Here is a 21,028-nt window from a genome sequence, read left to right on the forward strand (position 1 = left end):
AGTGTATGCTCAGGGACTTCGCTCTCCAACTCAATGAAAAAAGTCGCCATTGACCGCCTCTCCAGGGTGCGATTACTTGATTAACAGCCTTAACCCCCCCCCCCCCTTCATCTCCTTACCTCACACCTTTCTCATCACAACGGTCGTTCCTTTGAAACCCTCCTCCCCTCCCTACTTAAAGACGCTAGCTACTGCCCTCAGTCACCCCTGATGAAGTAGCCGAGTCGGCTTCGAAACGTTGGGTTAAAATTAAAGTTTTTGGTTGGAGACGTGCAGTTTATTATAACACAATCATTTTCCAGAGGTAGCATACCCAGCGATTGGAAGGTGGGGAAGGTTGTTACGGTCTTAAAATGAGAATCACCCCCTTAATTGCCGCCCCATCCCTTTAACAAGTGTGCCATGCAAAATCATAGAACATGTCATATATTCGCACATAATGAACTTTCTTGGCTCTATTAATTTTTTTCATTCTGTTCAACATGGCTTCCGTAAGAACCTATCCTGCGATACACAATTGGCTATTTTCATCCATAACTTGCATGTGAACTGAACCTTGACTGTAACCTTCAAACTGACGCTATATTCCTGGACATCGCGAAAGCGTTTGAAAAAGTACCTCACAAACGCTTGCTACTAAAACTTTCATGGTTAAACCTTCATCCCAACATATTAGAGTGGATAAGCCAATTCCTGGCTAACCACTCCCAGGATGTTTACGTTGATAATCAAGCATCTTCCCGTAACATCAGGTGTCCCGTAAGGATCAGTCCTTGGTCCGCTAATATTTTTATTATACATTATTGATCTCTCAACGCATGTCTCTTGTAACGTCTGTATTTTTGCCGATGACTGTGTCATCTATCGCACAATCAATAACGCCTCTGATCAGTTCGCCCTCCAGATTGACTTAATGAGCTTACAGGACTAGTGTAACCAGTGGCTCAGGGAACTAAGCCTCAATAAATACGTGTGAGTTAACCGAAAACGTAATCCTGTTCTCGTATAAAATCTCAGACGTCACGGTAGAATTAGCTAATACTTATAAATACCTAGGCGTAACATTGTCCAATGATATAACCCGGAACGCGCATGTCACAAAAGTCATATGTCCGCTAACAGAAGCCTTGGATTTTTAAAACAATATATACGCCATGCGCCACAAAACCTCAATCTAATTACCTACAAATCGTTGTCCGTTCTAAATTAGAATACGCCTCTGCTATTTGGAGCCCTAACCAAAATTACCCAACAAATTCCCTAGAATCAGTACAATGTCGAGCCACAAAATGCATATATTCGAGCTATTCATGTAACGTCAGTTTATCATCTTTAAAAGCTCAGGCAGGCTTAACATCCCTGGCTTGTAGAAGTCTTACTACTAGTATGTGCTTGTTTCACAAATTTTATTACAGCTGACTTCGTCATCCGCTTTGCACCAATCCGCCGGCACGCATTTTCCCCCGCATTGGTCATACCCTTGAAGTTGCCCAACCTCGTACGCGCACTACTACATTGGCATCGTCATTGTTTCCACGCTCAGCCACGGACTGGAACAGCCCTCCACGTGATATCGCCGCAATCCCCTGTCCAACAAGATTTGTGAATTGTTTAGCGACTATATTTAGAGCAAATAATTTAGGTACCTTACGTGTTTTCTTTCTTTATTAAATCTCCTTTATACATTGTTGTGTCCCCTGTGCTGTGTCCTCTTCTTTCGTTCTGTTTTGTGTCACCAGTGTAATTTTATAACGGCCACTTGCCCCTCTTCGCGACGGCGCGCGAAGAGGGGCAAGTGGTGGGCCCCACGGTGGCCCCCACGGTGGGCCCCCGCGCCCTCCTTTTCTTCTGGGAAGCCACTCCCTCCTGTGGACACCCCCCCCCCCCCCCCCCCCCCCGTCATATATGTTTTTCGGGCAGCAGTTCAGCTTAGGACTCGGTCGACGCTGGTCGCACCCTCTTTAGTAGTAAATAAACAGTGTAAAATTACCGCGTGTCTTTTGCTGCATTGACAACTACCGGACACGACAGTGGCGACGAGGAAGTGGATTCGACCCGCGCTACGCAACGGTATTGACAAGCCATGGCTGCGCGAGGGTTTCCCAACCAAATACCAGAATTCAACGGTTCATCGTGGTCATTGTGGGTTGGACGCCTTCAGTTCTACTTTGAAGCTAACAACATCACAGACCTAGCCTTGAAGAGGGCCAACCTGCTGACGCTGTGCGGGGAGCAGACCTGCGACACGGTCAGCGCCCTTATTCAGCCAAGCACACCAGCGGCAGTGTCTTACGACGACATCGTAGCAGCACTGCAAAAGCACTACGACCCAAGGCCATCAGAGGTCTACAGCCGAGCTCGCTTCCAACGAAGAGATCAACTCGAAAGAGAAACTGCGAGCGCCTACATAGCAGCGCTCAAGAAGCTTGCCGCCCACTGCGATTTTGGGACGCTGACCACAACAGGTACCCGGCAGGAAAGAGACGCAGCTTCTTCTGCTAACACCACCATGCCTCCCTTGGACGTGATGTTACGTGACAGATTTGTGTCCGGACTGAGTGACGAGTCACTGCAGCAGCGCATGTTCTCTGAGAAGGACCTCACGTTCAACAAAGCTTACGACATCGCCGTACGAGCGGACAGCGCCGGTCACCAGCAGAGAGAGATGCGCCGGAACACCGAGCCGGTACACCAAACAAGCAACCAGGTACGCAAAACTTCTGTTGTTACGAAATCGGTCAAGAAAGCACAACGCTGCTGGCGGTGTGACGACCAGCACATCCCCCAGGAATGCCGATTCCAGTCAGCCACGTGTAATTTTTGCCACAAGCGAGGGCATATCGAGAGAGCTTGCATTAACAAACGGAAGCTTGTCAAGATAAAGTCGCCTTCCCAGCTTAATCACAACGTCGACGCCTCAGAGAATACGCCGCGATCTGATGTCCATGGAACAAAATCAGCAGCACCATCTGTGTTGTACGACCTGAACACCATGAATCTCGGCACGCGACCGAAGATTTTCACCGAAGTAAGCGTACATGATCAACTGATTAATTTCGAGGTGGACTCCGGCGCAGCCTGTACTCTGATCAGTGAGGACACATTCCGAACTTCGTGGCCAGCTGACGCACCAACCCTGCAACAAGACGACACGCACCTGCGAACGTGGTCAGACCAAAACCTGCCGCTATTGGGCTCTGCCAACGTGCGGGTTAACTGCAACGGCAAGACCCATACGCTACCTCTGCTTGTTGTGAAGGGCTCAGGATCAAGCCTCCTAGGTAGAAACTGGTTTGCTTCATTAGGCGTGACCATATGCGGCATTCACCAGACGCCGAGCCAGGATGTGGTTGAGCAACTGCAAGGGAAATACGAAACAGTATTCTCGGAAGAAATTCCAGGAAACGAAGGGCCCCTAGTCACACTGGAGTTGTTGGGCAATGCGCAATCAAAGTTTTTGAAGGCCAGGCCGGTGCCGTTTGCTCTCCGAGCTTCAGCTGAAAAGGAGTTAGGCAAACTGGAGCAGCAAGGTTGTCATCGAGCCGACGCAACATTCACAACGGGCCACACCACTTGTGGTAGTTCGCAAGAAGAACGGAACCATAAGCCTCTGCGGAGACTACCGGAGCACCGTCAACCTTGCGACTAAAGCATCCTCTTACCCGCTACCGACACCTGAGGAAGTGTTCAGTATATTACGCGGCGCAAGAGTCTTCAGCACATTGGACTTCACCCAGGCGTATCAGCAGCTGAAGATGAGCGAATCAACGGCAGAATTACTGACAATTAACACACTGAAAGGCTCGTACAAAGTTAAGCGACTGCCTTTCGGCGTATCTGCAGCCCTGGCCATATTTCAAAATTTCATGGAGACAGTGCTTCAGGGAATCACAGGAGTTTGTGTCTACCTTGACGATGTCATCATCAGTGGCGCTTCCATTGAAGAGCATGCAGCGCGCATAGAGCTCATTTTTCAAAGTCTAGCAAATGCAAATTTGCGCATAAGCAAAGCGAAATGCTGTTTCGCGGTGCCAGAAGTGCGATTTCTCGGACACCGAATTGATGCAGAAGGCGTCCACCCTACCGAATACAAAGTGCCAGCGATCATCGAAGCGCGAGCGCCAACAAACATACAGGAGCTACAGGCGTTTCTCGGACTTTTAATGTTCTACGACCGGTTTTTGGAGCAAAGAGCTACCGTAGCCAACGACTTATACCAACTCCTTCGGAAAGATGTGACATGGACATGGTCGCCACGCCATCAACAGTCATTCAACGCCCTGAAAGGCCTGCTTCGATTATGTACAGTCTTCCGCCACTAGGACGAAAGGAAGCCTCTACTTTTGGCTTGCGACGCATCTCCGTACGGAGTCGGCGCAGTTCTGTCGCATACTGACGACCAAGGAAGGGAAGCCCCTATCGCCTTCGCGTCACGTACGTTGTCGCAAGCAGAGCGCAACTACGCGCAACTTGACAAAGGGCTAGCTGTCGTCTACGCGGCGACACACTTTCGCCAGTACATCGCCGGCCAAAAGGTGACGTTTATAACGGATCACCGACCGCTATTGGGCATTTTGGGACCAAAAAAGCCTATGCCGTCGACGTTGTCTCCACGAATGACCCGTAGGTGCATCAAACGCTCAGCGTACGACTACAATCTGGTCTACCGCAGTGGGAATAAACATAAAAACGCCGATGCGCTGAGCCGCCTGCCGCTGGACACAACTGTTGACGAACCACCTCCACCTAGAGACGTTCTCATGTTCGAAGCACTGCCAGATCCTCCGCTTGCAGCAGCCACAGTTTCAGCATCTACGCAGAAGTGCACAGCTCTCCGGCTAATTTACACAGCTGTTCAACAAGGCAACGTGCACAAACTCAAAGGGGACAGCTTCGACGCTTACCGCAGACGAGCTACAGAGTTGAGCACCTATCGCGGCTGCATCATTTTTTTGTCTCGAGTTGTGATTCCGGGAAAACTACGCGCACAAGCCATGTCTCGCATCCACGCTGGACAGAGGGGCATCGCTGCAATGAAAAAGTGTGCCAGAAGCTACTTGTGGTGGCCTGGTATTGACCACGACATCGAAACAGTGGTCCGAGATTGCAAGCCTTGCCAGAGCAGCCGCAGCACCCCGCCTAAAGCTCCTCTCCCAGAATGGAAAAAGCCAGACGCACCCTGGCACACCTTGCACATTGATTTTGCAGGACCAATTGAGGGCTGCACCTTCCTCGTGGTCGTAGATGCCTACACCAAGTGGCTTGAGATAAGAGAAATGAAACAAACGACTTCGGCAGCAGTCGTTGACAACCTGCGATCACTGTTCACAACGTTCGGCCTGCCCGGCAAGGTAGTGTCGGACAACAGAACACCGTTTGTGTCTGCGGAGATTCTCAAGTTTTATCGTGACAGCGAGATCTCATCAGTCACATCAGCCCCCTACCACCCAGCAACAAACGGACAAGCCGAGCGTACGTGGCCGAGCTAAAACGCGCCCTTGAAAAATATAATACAGGGTCGCTGCAGCGCCGCCTTGCGCGCTTTCTCTTCAAGCAGCGCACGACAGTTCAGAGCACAACGGGCCAGACCACAGCAAAAATGATGTTTGGGCGCGAAATGCGAACCCAGCTCAAAGCCATCCTCCCCGAGCCCAAAGCGGAGACGTTCCTGGAAGAAAAACCAATTCCGCGCTGCGGAACGCTTCATGAGGGGCAGCGCGTCCTCGCCCGGCAGTTTCTCAAATAAAAAACGGCCGTGGCTTAGCTTGGTTAAGCCTCGTGATTGCGAAGCAATAGTGTGTTATTCTCGGATCAGCTGGTAGTATGGCTGGTACACGCCGCCGCATAGCCGAACACGCGTAGCCGAACGGGTTGTTAGTAAAGCGTCTGTTGAATTCACGCGTTCCCGTCTAAAACTCCTTTACTCTTCTCGCATGTTCTGCACGTCGTTCTACTGCAATGTGTCCTTCGGGTTGAGTCGGGCCAGCCTTGGTGAGAGATTTCTCCTGTCTTTTCTTCGAACGCTCTTGTCTCTGCTGGGGTGTTTCTTCTGCAAGCTGTTTTCTTCACTTTTCGTTTTCCTTAGCGCCCCTGGTGAGAGGAGCGGGAGTTAGGCCGCCGTTGGTGGCTACCGCCTCGCCTCGCGACGGCGTGAGATGGGGCCCCGTTTTTACACAGCTGGTGTGACGTCACTCTAGGTCACGTGGTGTGACGTCACGCAGCGAGGTCACGCTAAAGGTCAATGGTGCCTACCACCGCCTCGCCACGGAACGGTCTGAAGTGCGACCTAAAGTAGTATTGCTTCGCAATAAAAGCCACGCTGGGAGGAAGCTACGATTCTCAAACGCATAAGGCTGCACTCTTGGCTCGTCAACATAGATGGAGCAGTAGCACGCCGACATCTCAACCACCTCAAAGACGCCTGCTGACAGCGGTCCGGCATCCAAGAAAACACGAGAACTGTCTAACCACGTAGCCTGGCACCTCTCCCCGGACGAAAAGACTTCGCCCAGGGCAGACCTAGAAGACAAAGCGACTAACAGCCAGCCTACAAGTGCCTCTACCCCGAGCGCGCAAAGCCAGCGCGCCTCCACGCGTCCGAGCAGACCCCCTGCACGCTACCAGGCAACTTTCTAAGGGGGAAGGAAGTGTTGTATCCCCTGTGCTGTGTCCCATTCTTTCGTTCTGTTCTGTGTCACCAGTGTAATTTTCGCGTGCCGTCGCGAGATGCCCCCCACGGCGGGCCCCCGCGCCCTCCTTTTCTTCTGGGAAGCCACTCCCTCCTGTGGACGCCCCACCGTCATATATGTCCTTCGGGCAGCAGTTCGGCTTAGGACTCGGTCGACGCTGGTCGCACCCTCTTTAGTAGTAAATAAACAGTGTGAAATTACCGCGTGTCTTTTGCTGCATTGACAACTACGGGACACGACATACATGTAACGCCCGAATATAGAATACCCCCAATCCCGGGGTCATTTAAGGTAATAAAGTGAAGTGAAAAAGCGCTTCTATCTGCACAGAAAGGCAGGGAAGTATGACCTCAGTCAGACGCTTGCGTTTTCTTGATTTCTTTTTCCAGGTGTTCATTGCCTACGGATTTTGTGCCTAGATAAGTAACTCGTGAAAGCAGGCGCACTTGATACTAAAATTTTAGCTGAAAGTTTGTGCGTGTCGTCCTGCCTGTTGTGCAAAATAATTCGCACACCCCCATGCTAAGAAGAGCATTTGGGTGGGAATCAAAGTTTCCAGCTAGAAAAAGCTACACAAGGGCAAACATGCTAGAGCACGTAAGTCGAATTTAGATCAACCAGGTAATTCGCGTCCAATTTTTGATGATGCTGGCAGTGGCGTTGTATGGCGCAAGGGCATCTGTGGCCTAAGAGCGTCATTTCTCAATCATTTCACACTAAATAAGCCGAGCACCACGCCAGGGGAAAGCCTGTACGAATTGTATCACCCGTGGGCACCCGGCGGCACTGGAGTTCGAGGCATGCACCTCCCGCTTGCGATGTGCATGCTCAGACCACTAGGCCACCGCTACGGTCGGGGCCATCTTTCCGTTTACGTTTCCTGAAAGCCAGTAGCGAGGGCGGCAACCATCCTGTCTTTCGGCTTTCTGTGTCTTCGTGGAGTTCGCAGCCTGCAATAGCCACGAAAGAAACCGAACTCAGCCATCTTTCTATTCTGAGGAAACAATCGGCTGTTTCTATTTTCAACGAGTGCCGGCACTGCAATCTGTACCGTAGGGCGACGGAGATATGCTTCTTGGTCGGAAGCTACCACTCGCTGTTTTCTTTGCAGAAGAGCTTTTACGTTATCTTCTAACTTCACAAGAATATGTTACAAAAACGTGGTAACTTGTCGCGTTATCAGGTGAGCAGTATGACAAACATTGACTGCTGAGAGCCGGCACTCCGCGAAGCCTGCTTCCTTGTCCTAGAATACGCTCAGGCTCGCCGGCGATAAGGGTGCGCCGCAAGCAAGGACGCGCGGCCTTCGCTCGGCCTCGCTCACTCGCACCCACGCATAAAAAGCCACGCGAACGCTTCCGAAGCATGGTCACTGCACATGTAGCTGGAGGTCTGCACACGTGAGCTTTGCGCAATCACGATCGACGTTGCTTACTCGGGAGCAATTGCGCCGTAACACGGAGGCCAGCAGCGCCATGTCCAAGCAAAACAGCACCCAAATGTCCCTCAACTATTGGTCCGGACGCTGGAGCACGAACGACGCGCCTTGGACTCGGCAAGACATCCATGAGTGAGTGCTGCAGCTGCCGCTGGCGCACGTTCACCTGGGAGGCGCTACGAGAGTGGCCCAGAAGCGTTTTTTTTAATTTCTGATATTTATTTATGTACATTCTGAGTATATATGACATTGAAAAATGCATTAAGATCCATCCACGTTTTTGCTGGTGGGCTTAGTGCGAGACGAACGAGGACAAGAGAGGGACACGGGACGACCGCTAACTTGCAACTGACAGAAACGCAAGCATAATTACGTGCTCGAGGAACTCAATGCGCATGCCAAGCTAAACACTGATTAAGATGAGGCGGCTAGATAAAGTCAAACTGAACTAAGATAATCTGGTGCTAAATGACGACAAAAATGGCACGGAAAGAAAGAAACCGTGTCGTCTCTGACATTTAGATACGGGCTATCAAAGTCGTGTTTTCACTAAGTGGAGTCGAGTTTCGGACTTCAGGTCGAACGCCTCAAGAATGCTGGATATCCTGTGTTGCTGACGACTGTTGTGGAAGGCGTGCGTAAGCGAATACGTAAGCGAGAAAAGATAGAACCTGTTTTCAGCACTGCCCTGGAAGCCAGATAGAAAAAAAAATATGTGCTGGACTTTTGCGTTCAACGCGTATCGCATAACAAGAGGATAGCTAGCAAGTTTGGTGCGGACGTCATTTCGTGGCACCTCGATAACTGTCAAGGTTTTGCGAACTGGCGAGCCGCAGCCATAAGCAGTGCCTCCTCTATTTTTACAATGCCAGCCGCATCGCACGCTTCGCAATGGGAGCCTTCGGTACACCTTACTTCAGTTAGTTGCCGCGCTGTGGCGCTACCAAGACGGTTGGACTGCTTGCGTCATGCTTGCCAACGGTCGCGCGGTGCTGGCGTTATCTCTCCTACCCCTATACTACAGACCTACACCACGCGTCTGTCAGATTTCTGCTTCGTAACCCTTCTTCCGTAGCTCTCGATTCATCCGCAGCGCAGCGCTTTTTCCAACGACAATCGGCTGGAGCAGTAGCTTTGCTCGCCGTTTGCAGAGGCGGGCTCAGGCGTTCGCTCCGCCTATCACTTGAGGATGCTGCTTCTTGCCGGACGAATATAGCGTTGTAAGTTGTTACGTTTGCTCGTTTCGTGGCACCATGATTAAGGAAAATTATTTTGCGCGGATAAATGGTGTGGTCCGCGACGCTGACGAGGCGTCCTCGGAGCAGCAGTAAAATGGCGCCAGTTAATAATGGCAAGCACGGCTGCTGCTTTCAGTTTTGTGCGAAGTGCGGGAAATTTTAAGCTCGTTTGTAGAAAAGAAGGGGACGTTCACGTGCACTTGCTTACATATATTTACAACTCTTTAAAGCAAGACCATATACAATACTATCCTTTTCATTTCCTTACTATCCTTAGTATTACAATACTATCCTTTTATATCCTTTTTATTTACATTTGACATCCATTGGGCACCCTTTCATCTAATTTTCTCATTATTCAAATAGGACACTTCCCTTCTACACTTTATGAAGGTATCCTATTTTCTGTCTACTTCAACTTCTGGTTCCCCCTCTTCGTGGAATATCTGTGTTCCCTGGGCGCTTCCTGACGTTTCTCTATCGCCCTCTTGACCTCCTCATCCCACCAACACTTGGATTTGCGTCTTTTCCCTTCTGGGCTTTACTCGCACCTTACCTAGCTCTAGCTCAAGTAATCGAGTTAATTTCGCATAAGTCCATTCTGTTTCAATATCCTCAAAAATTGCATACTGAATTTGTTTGGCTGCTGCTTGCAATTGCTTTTCTAAGATAAACTCCCCTCTTGATTGTTCATCTCGCTTCAGTCCTACTTTGGCTTCTCTTCTGAAACTCAACTTGATACGCTTGTGGTCACTACCTAGTCTTCTGAAACCATTAATCTATGCTCATTACCCCTAATCTATTATACATCCTCTGTGACAATAGTGCATAATCTATCGTCGAGTGCAGACTCCCTGCCTCCCATGTTATGAGCCCTTCACACTTCTCGGTACTGTTGCATACAACTAAATCATGCCTGGCACATATATCCAGCAGCATGCTTCCTGCGGAATCTGTGTACCCATCCAGGTGTTCTATATGTGCGTTAATGTCGCCTAATATAATTATCTCGCACTGTCCTCCTAGCTCATCAATGTCGCTTGCAATGCAATCTAACATTTTCCTGTTTTCCTCTTTGGCATTAGCTCCTGTCCACGGGTATACAAAGCCAAGGAGTGTTTGCTCCCCTGCCACTTTTCCTTTTAGCCATAAATGTTCCTTGCATCCCAGTTTAACCCTTTGGAAATTCTTACTTTTATGAATGAATGCCCCAATTCCACCCCCCTTTCTGATGCCCTCTTTTCTATTGCAATATTCCCATGCGTAGGGTTACAGGGTGGTTGCTCCATGTCTCTAAGATGCATTTCCACTAAGCCATATACCAATTTTTGTGTATTCTCTGTTTTTTGGGGAAAGGAGAGTGCGTCTTCCACGAACGCCATTGCATCGTTTACTACTACCTGTGTTTCTCGTCGCCCGTGTGCCCTCCTTTGAGTTTGTGTGTGTGTGTGTGTGTGTGTGTGTGTGTGTGTGTGTGTGTGTGTGTGTGTGTGTGTGTGTGTGTGTGTGTGTGTGTGTGTACGTGTGCGTGCGTGTACGTGTGTGTGTGTGTGTGTGTGTGTATGTGTGTATGTGTGTATGTGTGTATGTGTGTATGTGTGTGTATGTGTGTGTATGTGTGTGTATGTATGTGTGTGTGTGTGTGTGTGTGTGTGTGTGTGTGTGTGTGTGTGTGTGTGTGTGTGTGTGTGTGTGTGTGTGTGTGTGTGTGTGTGTGTGTGTGTGTGTGTGTGTGTGTGTGTGTGTGTGTGTGTGTGTGTGTGTGTGTGTGTGTGTGTGTGTGTGTGTGTGTGTGTGTGTGTGTGTGTGTGTGTGTGTGTGTGTGTGTGTGTGTGTGTGTGTGTGTGTGTGTGTGTGTGTGTGTGTGTGTGTGTGTGTGTGTGTGTGTGTGTGTGTGTGTGTGTGTGTGTGTGTGTGTGTGTGTGTGTGTGTGTGTGTGTGTGTGTGTGTGTGTGTGTGTGTGTGTGTGTGTGTGTGTGTGTGTGTGTGTGTGTGTGTGTGTGTGTGTGTGTGTGTGTGTGTGTGTGTGTGTGTGTGTGTGTGTGTGTGTGTGTGTTTCCTACGCTCATGTGCGCGACGGGGTGCCATTGGGGACCAGAGCATTGCGGGGACACTCCCAGCTTTTGGAGCGCGGGTGTCTGGCCCGGAATCGGGTTTCGACGACGGCGCCCGGGAGACGAGTTGGGCAACGAAACGGCCGGGTGCAGCTGAAAGCGGCCGGGCCCCTCGGACTCTCGGCAAGACAGTGGCTTCTTAGACGGCAAAGAAGAGAGACGTTTGTGTCGGTTGTTCCGTCTGATCACTATTTGTGTATCCGTAAAGTCAATACAGTTTTGTTTGTTTGTTAAAGAATGCTGCTCCGAGTTTTCTCCGAGTTGTCACTGTTTCCTGAATATTCTCCTCCTCCGAGCATCTGGCACGCAGCCTCTCTCTGACATAGTTGACAACCCCTCACCCTTACTAAGCTACGCAGAAATTACGGAGTACTATAAGATCACAAGAAGGAAATATCCTCTTCCTCAAAAACCCTAAGTAAATATGAAGAGCACATAATCAGGCGACTACAAACTAATACTCTGCCCAATCCTTACCTAATGAGTAAATGGTACCCAGAAACCTACCATTCGTCCTGCCCCTTCTGTGGAGCAGTTGGCACACTCTTTCACGCGGTTTGGGAATGTCAAGAAAACCCAGACTTGGACAGCAATCCCGATCCGACTCATGAGCGCTGGGAGGCAACCCTTCATAGCCACAGCCCACTCGACCAGAAATCGCTGGTTGAGAGGGGCCGGATTATGATGACGACCAATGGGTTCTCGTACTGAATCCACCCAGTTTTTGTGCTCTGAATAAATGTTTTTCGTCCTCCTCCTGAATATTCACCGTCGCATGATTCGACTCTCCCACACGAGTTTCTCGCAACATGGTGCCGAAACCCGGGAACTGCAATCTCCAGGACTTCGAGAACTTCTGAAAGTTGGAACCAGGCTGCGACGCTAACGGAGAAAGTGAGTGACGGCACGGTCCGTGTTCTGCGCAATCATTCAGAGATCGAAAGATAAGAGAACAACATCGCGTCGACAGCAAAATACCAAGATGATCAACGATGCAAAGGTAGCTTTGGGCACGACACCCCTCGGAACACTGTGCTCCCTAATCGAAAGACTTGCAGCCAACAACGACGAATTGCTTAGGCTGAACGCCGAATTGGAAGATTCCATTGCTGATGAAGACTTCAATTCTGAGTTTGAGACGGTCATGCGGTACGAGGACGCAGCCAGGCGCATGTTTGGACAGCTCAATGCGAAAGAAGCTGAACTGCAGAGAGCTTCTCGCCTATTGGCTACACAGCCAGCAGAGCCACAAGGAGGAGCCCAGCATGGCGGCGGCGGAGCTGTTCACCGCTGTGCAGTCAACCTGCCCACCCTCCAGCTGCAGACCTTCAACGGTGAGCTTCGACAGCGGCGCGGTTTTTGGGAGCAGTTTGAAGAAGCCGTTGATGAGAATGAAAAGCTCACAATCGGAGAAAAGTTTCATTACTTGAGAAGCCTTCTGACCGGAGCGGCAGCGTCATCGATAGCCGGATTACAGGCGACAGGGGAGTGCCACGACGGTGCCGTAAACATTCTGGCTAAGCGCTTTGGCGATACCCGACAGATTATCCAGGAGCACCTTGCCCATCTGAGATCGCTACCGTCCGTAACATCATCGGACGACGTGCGAGGCCTGCGGAAGCTTGTGGATCACGTTCAATGCCATGTGCGCGGAATGAATGGGTTGAAGGTGAGCGCGACCACTTATTCTGCCATGATGATAGACATTCTTTTGAAAGCCCTACCTGCTGACATCGTCGTTGGCTATTATAAACGGCTGGCCAACGCTCCGGAGTGGTCGTGTTCAGCTAGCGACACTCAGAACGGTGAGGCTACATCTGTCACGAGCCCTTCAGACGGTGAGCTGGAAGTACTTTTTTGACAGTCGAAGTTGAAAGCCGGGAAAATAGCGGTATTGGCAGCAATACAGACAACAAGTGAGTCAGACAGGAAAGCGGAAAGAAGTCGTCGTCTCTCCCGCCGACGTCTGCTGTACAGCACGCAACTTCCCTAGTAAGGGAACAGTGCTTTTTCTGCGGCTCACTTACTCAGAATACTGCAGATTGCGACAGTAAAATAAACAAGGAAGAAAAATTGCAAAGACTTAAAAGGGACAACCGCTGCTTCCGATGTACCTTGAGAGGACATCGTTCGAAAGACTGCCGCCGCAGACTGAAATGCGGGAAGTGTAGCGGCAGACATGTGTTATCAGTGTGCGACACAAACTGGAAGCCGAAGAAACTAGAGGTGACTCCAAGATTGGATATGAACAGCTTGCATGTAAGCAGCCAAAATTCCCTCAAAAATGAAATTCTTCTGCAAACCTGCCGGCTTTGGGCTATTGGAGAAGGTAGGCGCGGTTACATTCGAGGCATCGTAGATGGGAGAAGTAACCGCACTTTTATCCGTGAAGACATCTCTAAATTTTTAGGCCTCAAAGAAAGTGCAAAGACCTCTCTTCAACTGAATACATTCGGGACAGCCACATCAGCACCAGAAAGACGTCGCCTAGCAGAAGTGCGTCTTCGCAGCCAGTACAGTGACAAGGAATACATTATATAGGCCATTGAGGTTCCTTTCATCTGCAACGACACAGTCCAGGTGCCTGTCGAAAACTACTTTGTCAGAGCAATAGAAGATAAGATAAGATAAACTTTATTTTCCATCAAAAAAAAAGATGGAGGGAGACGGGGCTAAAAGCTGCAACCGCAGCTTGACTGGTCCCCGCCCCCCTATATGAAAACGACAGGTGGCACTTGACAAACATTTAACAACAAAAAGCATGTCAGAAGAACAGTCGTTTTGACACGACTAAATGAAGAAATGCCTATTGTAACAATACATGGCAACAAAACATGAAAAAAAAATAATAATAAAAAATAATAAAAAATCTCAGGAAGGTACATTGAACATGGTTAATTGAACATGGAATTTGAACATGGTTACCGAAAAAGTGATGCATCAGATTTCACGACTAACAACAGAACATCTCTATGAATTATACAATATTAATAGTGGTTACATACAGTTTGCGTTTTATTGAAGAAAAATATTCTTAAGCTGCGTAGAATTCAGCGCTAAAATGTCTACATCTTCAGACAAATAGGAGTTTAAGACCGAAGGAATGCGGTGTTTTAGGGTTTGTGCAGCGTAATTTGTTCTGCAGGAGCCAATTTTCCAGTATTCTGGATTTCTTGTGAAGTGACCTGACGAGCTTTTAACGGCTAGTTGTGCTAATTTTGTTAGGATTGTGCTATTTTGCCTCCTTTCTCGAATTAATGCGAGACATAGGTTGTACTTGTACATCTCTTTAATGTGTAATAGGCCCAGCTTGTGGAATAATGGCTGTACATTAGAATCATGGGCAGAGTGTGTAATGACTCTAACTGCCTTACTCTGTAGTCTGCTAAGTTTCTGGATACCGGTCATTGTGGTCGTTCCCCACACGAGTATGCAGTAATTTAAGTAAGACAGAAAAACAGAGTTGTATAGAAGCATCATGACATTTTTCGGTAGAAAATATTTGTTTCTGTGGAGAATCCCAACTACACTCGCGATTTTTGAGGCTATATATTCTGTGTGCTTGTTCCAGGACATCGTTTCTGTAAAAATAACCCCTAGTGTTTTAAATTCGTCGACAACATCTATCTCCGAACCATTCAACTTAAGTCTTAACTCAGACGGAACTAGTCTTGATTTCGCGCGGAAAACGATCGCTTTTGATTTCAGGCTATTAATTATTAGTCCATTGTGTTTTGCCCAATCACTTACTTTAGCTAACACGGAATTTGCAGTGCTAAACAATTCTGTACATTTATCGGAAGCACAAAAAATGCTAGTGTCATCGGCATAGATGACGAACTTAGTCTGCATATCCACGTTCACAATGTCATTTAAGTATATATTAAATAAAAATGGCCCCAAGATACTTCCTTGCGGGACTCCTGATTTAGTACAAGCCACGCTTGAAGAATAACCATTTAGCTCAACATATTGTACGCGATTTGAGAGGTATGATTTAATTAACTCAAATGGTAGCCCGCGAACACCGTAATTTTTTTAATTTTTCGAGGAGGAGATTTCGGTTGAGGTAGTCAAATGCCTTGGTAAAATCCAGAAATATGCCTACTACATACCTTTTACTATCTATATTGGTTAAAATGTATTCTTTCTGGTCAAGCAAGGCAAGTTGGGTAGATCGAAATTTCCGAAAACCGTACTGGGAATCAGTTATGCTATTCATTTTTTCAAAAAACGTTTCAAAGCGTATTAGAATAAGTTTTTCTAACCCTTTAGAAAACACGGGAAGAATAGAAACTGGGCGATAGTTATTAAGATTGTTATGATCACCTTTCTTGTGTATAGCTCGTACTTTTGCTATTTGCATGTCATTCGGAAAGACTCCAGAGCTTATGCACAAATTAAAAATGTATGACAGGATAGGTGATATAACATCGAGGACATACTTTACGGGCTTGATTTTCACGTCATGGACATCACAACTGGTTGAATTTTTTAGTTGCATCATTGTTAAGTACACTTCATTGGGGGTAACAGGATTCAGGAAAATACTACTAGGATATTCTTTATTGAGGGACTTTGCATGATCATGATTAGGTAATGCTGGTACAGGTAAATTGGCAAAGTGGTCGTTGAATGCATCCGCTAAGGCATGGCCAGATACCGTCGCGCCATTTATCTTTAGCTCGCTAACCGAGCCCGAAATTGATGAACGGCCAAGAACATCATTGAGTTTTCGCCAAGTAGACTTGCAGTCATGCTTGATTGCATTAAAATAGTTTTCAAAATAGGCACTTTTAGCTTTCTTTATTTCTTTATTAAGACAATTTCTATATTGTTTAAATTCTTTCAGCTTAGCCATATCTCGGGTCTGTATAAACCTATAGAACAAGTCATTCTTAACTCTAATTTTACACCATAGGTGATCGTTTATCCAAGGTTTCCTGATCTTCCTAGACACTCTAATAGTTCGGAAAGGAAAATGTTTTCTGTAAAGCTCATTGAACCTATCTGTGAATAAGCAGAAGGAAACATTAGGATCATCTGATTCTAGAACGTGAGACCAGTCCTCCTTATTTAGTTCATCCCGAAATTGGTCTAATTGCGCTGGTAAAATTTGCTGGTAGGTAACTACGCGATTTACTTTTTTTCCCTTTTCTAGAGGCTTCACACATATAAAAATAGGAAGATGATCACTGAGATCGCATACAAGGACACCTGATTTAGTTTTATTGGCTGTGTAATTAGTTAAGAATAAGTCAAGCAGTGTTGATGTGCTGGATGTAATTCGTGTTGCAAGGTAAATGGTGTTTCTTATATTTTGTGCTTCAAGCAACAGCTTAAATTCTTTGATACGACCTGAAGTTGTTTCAAGCATGTTTAGGTTGAAATCTCCCCCGCAAACAAGGCCAAGTACGCAGTCATTAACGTAAGAGAAAAGGGACTCAAGAAAATCGAAGAAAACTGGCAAGTTTCCTTCGGGGGGTCTATATACCACAACAAGAACCATCTTGTTGCAACGTAAAGACAATACCTCAAAATCTGTTGTTGATTCCGTGAAAGCTGTCAGCAATTCGTATTTTATGTCCTTCCTTATCAGCATGGAAACACCGCCTCCTCTGCCGTAACTTCGGTTGAGATTACATGCTTGATATTCCGCCGTACAAAGTGCCTCATCTTCGTGCCGATACCATGTTTCTGTCAACATGAGTATATTAAACTGGGTCTTAATTTGACTGAGAAGAACCTCAAGTGGCGTGCTTTTATTTCGAGCAGATTGCATGTTAGCATGAAATATTTTAAAGGACGAGTGAAAGTCTTTGCCTACAGAAGTGTCAAAGTTATTCAGAGAAACATATTGTGTATCCATGGCAGAATCTGAGGGAAACAAAATAAAAGCACTAACGTGGAACTATCGAGGGCCACTTCTTGCAACTTTGTTCAGTTCGTTCAAAGCCTGGATGCGCCATGCACGCTCTCCGTCTCTGCGCCGTAGAAAAATCCTAGCATTTCTGTGCCACACATACTGGAAGTCCTGCTCTTTGGCCCATTTCTTCGCTTCAAAAAGTAGTTCCCGTGAGTGCTTTGTCAAGTTCTCTTGTATGTAAACCTGCGATGAGTGGGTGCTTAAGGCACGCCTCTTCTCAAACCATTCTTCTCGTGTGTCTTGTCTGGCGAAGCGGAGTATAATGCCAGGAACCCTACCGGGCTTTGCCGGAAGGCGGTGAATGGCTACAACTTCATGCTTGGCTAACTCTGGAACATCAATTGTCTCAGCGAGAGCGTTGATTTTGTCAAGCAGATTTTCCTGTTCACTCTCTGCGACTCCGTGAATCTCTAGGTTTTGCTTACGGTTCCTCCATTCAAGGTCATTTAGCTGTTCTTGCATAGTTTGCACTCCCACTGTGTCCTGCTGTTCAAGTTTTTCAACCCTAGCCTTAATTTCCTTGATTTCTGTTTCATGACGTGCTGAGTCCACGAGAATCTGGTCGTACTTGTCAGACATTAATTGCACAGCTTGTTCGATGTTTTCGACGGTGCTCTTCAGGCTCAGAAGGGTTGCAAGTTTTTCCTGTATGTCCACAAGAGCTAGACTAATGTGGGACATTTCGTTAGTCTCATCTGCAGCCTCTGAGGAACTAGCTTTCTTCGATGCACCTCGTGATCGCCCTACTCGGCACGTCTGGCATCGCCATGCCTTTTTTGTCGTTTCCCTCATGCTGTTAAACTGAGCTTCGGCGATACCAGTGCATTTCCCCAAGTGATAGACATAATTGCACTCATTACACTTCAGGTAGGATTCATCCTTGTCTATTTCTGTTGAACATGTCAAACATATCAAATCATCACCCATGTTTACAGCACAAGTTTCTGGCAGCAACAGAGAACACACAAAGTGAACCGCGCAATCGGTACAAGAAAAAGAAGACTGACCTGTAAAAAGTCACAAAATTGCCTTAGCCGGAGTTGTCAGCGTGTCCTCTGTCGCTGCCAAAATGCCCGCAGATGCGTGCCGTGTCTTCTTTATAGTCCGTGTTGCAGGTGGGCGTGGCTCCCGGCAGGCTTCACCACGGCTATGATAAGGTCATTCCGCTTCGTAATCGATGGTCCTCTGATATGGCTTCGCCGACTGCAGCAGGCCACACAGTGCTACGCGCAGGTCAAGCGCTGCCGATGCCAACTGTAAAAAGTCACAAAATTGCCTTAGCCGGAGTTGTCAGCGTGTCCTCTGTCGCTGCCAAAATGCCCGCAGATGCGTGCCGTGTCTTCTTTATAGTCCGTGTTGCAGGTGGGCGTGGCTCCCGGCAGGCTTCACCACGGCTATGATAAGGTCATTCCGCTTCGTAATCGATGGTCCTCTGATATGGCTTCGCCGACTGCAGCAGGCCACACAGTGCTACGCGCAGGTCAAGCGCTGCCGATGCCAACTGTAAAAAGTCACAAAATTGCCTTAGCCGGAGTTGTCAGCGTGTCCCCTGTCGCTGCCAGGACGGCCCATCGCGGACAAGCTTCTTTTGCCGGGAATGCCAGCGGTACCCGGAATTGGGCTTCTTATTAGTGCTGAACACCTGTGGAAATTCATGACGAGCGAAATTCAAAGCTCCCAGCAAAACGCTGACTTGGTTGCCCTGGGGTCGGTCTTCGGTTGGATGTTTCAGGGTCCGATATCCGTGCATACCTCAGTTGACAATTCAGCCAACTTCTGTGTCCTCAGGATAATTACAGTCCTTGATAGCACTGAAATACTTGTGAAAAGGTTCTGGGACTTGGAAAGCATTGGCATTATGGATCATACCGGAGGGCCGAATGAGGAAGCGGAAGCGATTGTTGGTCAGTTTGAAAGAAACATCAGAATGAAGAACGGCCGCTACGAAGTCGCCCTTCCTTGGAAAGAAAACAGTGGACAACTTTGTGAAAACCGCTCACAGGCACTAAAGCGACTGAAGAGCCTAAGGAAAAGAATTCAGCGCACTCTGAAATTTGGCGAGGAGTATGAAAGTACAGTGCGGAGCTACATAGATATGGGCTACGCCGAACGTGTAACACCTGAAGAGCAAGCCAACGATCAGGTTTATTACATGCCACACCACGCTGTTTTGCGCAGCGACTCAAGAACGACAAAGCTACGCATTGTCTTTGACGCCTCCTCACATGAACAAGGGTCTTCCGCCCTGAACGAAGATTTGGAGAAGGGGCTTTGTCTCTTAGCGGATCTGTCAAGCTGCTGATTCGTTTTCGACTTCATCAGATCGCTTTGAAAGCTGACATTGAGAGGGCATTCTTGCAAATCTGTGCCCGAAAAGAGGACCGAGACTCCCTGCGCTTTCTCTGGTTTAACGGCTTGCCTTCAAAGGAAGAACCTTATCCTGAAGTAGAAGAGTGGCGAATGAAGCGTGTGCCGTTTGGCACCAAGGCTAGCCCTTTCCTGCTAAGTGCCACTCTGCAATAAGACAGTTGAAGAGCCAAAGCAGAGAATAGCTGCGCTTATGGCGGAGTCGTTCTACGTCGACGACCTGTTGGTTGCAGCAGACACAGAAAAGGATGCGGAGGAGATTTTCGCGCAAGCAAGCGATTTTCTTGGAGGTTGCGGAATGAGTCTGCGAAAGTGGTCGTCAAACTCAAGGCGCTTGCAAGACCTATTTGCGTCGCGGGAGGGACTGGATGACTCGGTTGGAACAGTAAAAATTCTTGGGCTTATTTGGAATCCTGCAGAGGACACGATCACCGTGGCCACCAAGTCTCTCTCAAGTGTTTTGGACAGAGAGAACAACTGCAAAAGACTTGTTTTACAAACCATCGCCAGAATATTTGATCCTCTTGGATTGCTTGCGCCATTTATCATACAAGCCAAGACACTGTTTTAGGAATTGTGGCAAAGACACATTGGTTGGGATGACAAATTGCCCAATGATATTTTCAGGAAGTGCGAAGACTGGAAGTCGGAGCTAATGGACCTGTGTTCACTGACCGTGCCCCGATGTGTTGCTCCAGTAGTTTAACCGCAGAGTGCACAGTTGCACATCTTCTGCGACGCCAGTCAGCGAGCGTACGGGGCATGCGTCTACCTGCGACTACAGGACTCCAACGGTAGCGTTCACACGGAACTCATCTTCGCGAAATCGCGAGTTTCTCCCCTAAAAGGTATGATTCCTCCCCGACTCGAACTAATGGGTGCACTGATTGGTGCTAGAATAGCCAAGTTTCGGGAAGGCCGCTTAATGATGTATGCCGGCCGACTGAAAATGATTTACTGGACAGACTCCAGCATAACCCTTCATTGGTTGAAAGGAAACCCTTTGCACTGGAACCAGTTTGTGAGAAACAGAGCGACCGATGTTCAAACCTGCACAGAGAAAGACCAATGAGAGCACTGCCCCGGTTCACAGAACCCCGTGGTTCGTGTGAGACGTGGAGTGACTCTACAGAGTCTTCAAGGAGACCGACTGTGGTGGTTTGGACCGTCATGGCTTTCAGAGAGAGAGAATTCCTGGCAAGCTCTGAATGAGAGTTACGTCCCAACGACTGAGGAAAGTTCGGAAGAAAGGAAAG

At 48.1% G+C, this 21,028-nt stretch overlaps 2 protein-coding genes across 4 annotated transcripts in view; both read left to right on the forward strand.

The window, feature by feature from the left end:
• Window positions 1-2,083: 2,083 nt before the first annotated feature.
• Window positions 2,084-5,489, forward strand: LOC144108747 (uncharacterized). The gene is made up of 3 exons (XM_077641912.1): window positions 2,084-2,707; window positions 3,332-3,530; window positions 5,209-5,489. Exons 1-3 carry the CDS (start codon window positions 2,084-2,086, stop codon window positions 5,487-5,489), a joined length of 1,104 nt encoding a protein of 367 aa, XP_077498038.1.
• A 2,509-nt stretch (window positions 5,490-7,998) lies between these two features.
• LOC144106297 (putative thiopurine S-methyltransferase) overlaps window positions 7,999-21,028 on the forward strand; it is a 452,029-nt gene continuing 438,999 nt past the window's right edge. For all 3 annotated transcript variants that reach the window (XM_077639080.1, XM_077639078.1, XM_077639079.1), the window contains exon 1: window positions 7,999-8,259. In XM_077639080.1, the coding sequence (XP_077495206.1) occupies window positions 8,165-8,259 (95 nt within the window). In that variant the 5' untranslated portion in view covers window positions 7,999-8,164. The remainder of the gene's footprint in view (window positions 8,260-21,028) is intronic.

This window comes from Amblyomma americanum, chromosome 10 (genome assembly GCF_052857255.1).
Source record: "Amblyomma americanum isolate KBUSLIRL-KWMA chromosome 10, ASM5285725v1, whole genome shotgun sequence".
Lineage (NCBI taxonomy): Eukaryota > Metazoa > Arthropoda > Arachnida > Ixodida > Ixodidae > Amblyomma > Amblyomma americanum.

What these genes read in the sequence shown, in the direction of transcription:
- LOC144108747 (XM_077641912.1), top strand. Translation starts at nt 2,084, where the DNA reads ATGGCTGCGCGAGGGTTTCCCAACCAAATACCAGAATTCAACGGTTCA. An exon ending in TACACCAAACAAGCAACCAG is followed by an intron (nt 2,708 to 3,331) that starts GTACGCAAAACT and finishes GGCATTCACCAG; the next exon opens with ACGCCGAGCCAGGATGTGGT. An exon ending in AGGCAAACTGGAGCAGCAAG is followed by an intron (nt 3,531 to 5,208) that starts GTTGTCATCGAG and finishes TTGATTTTGCAG; the next exon opens with GACCAATTGAGGGCTGCACC.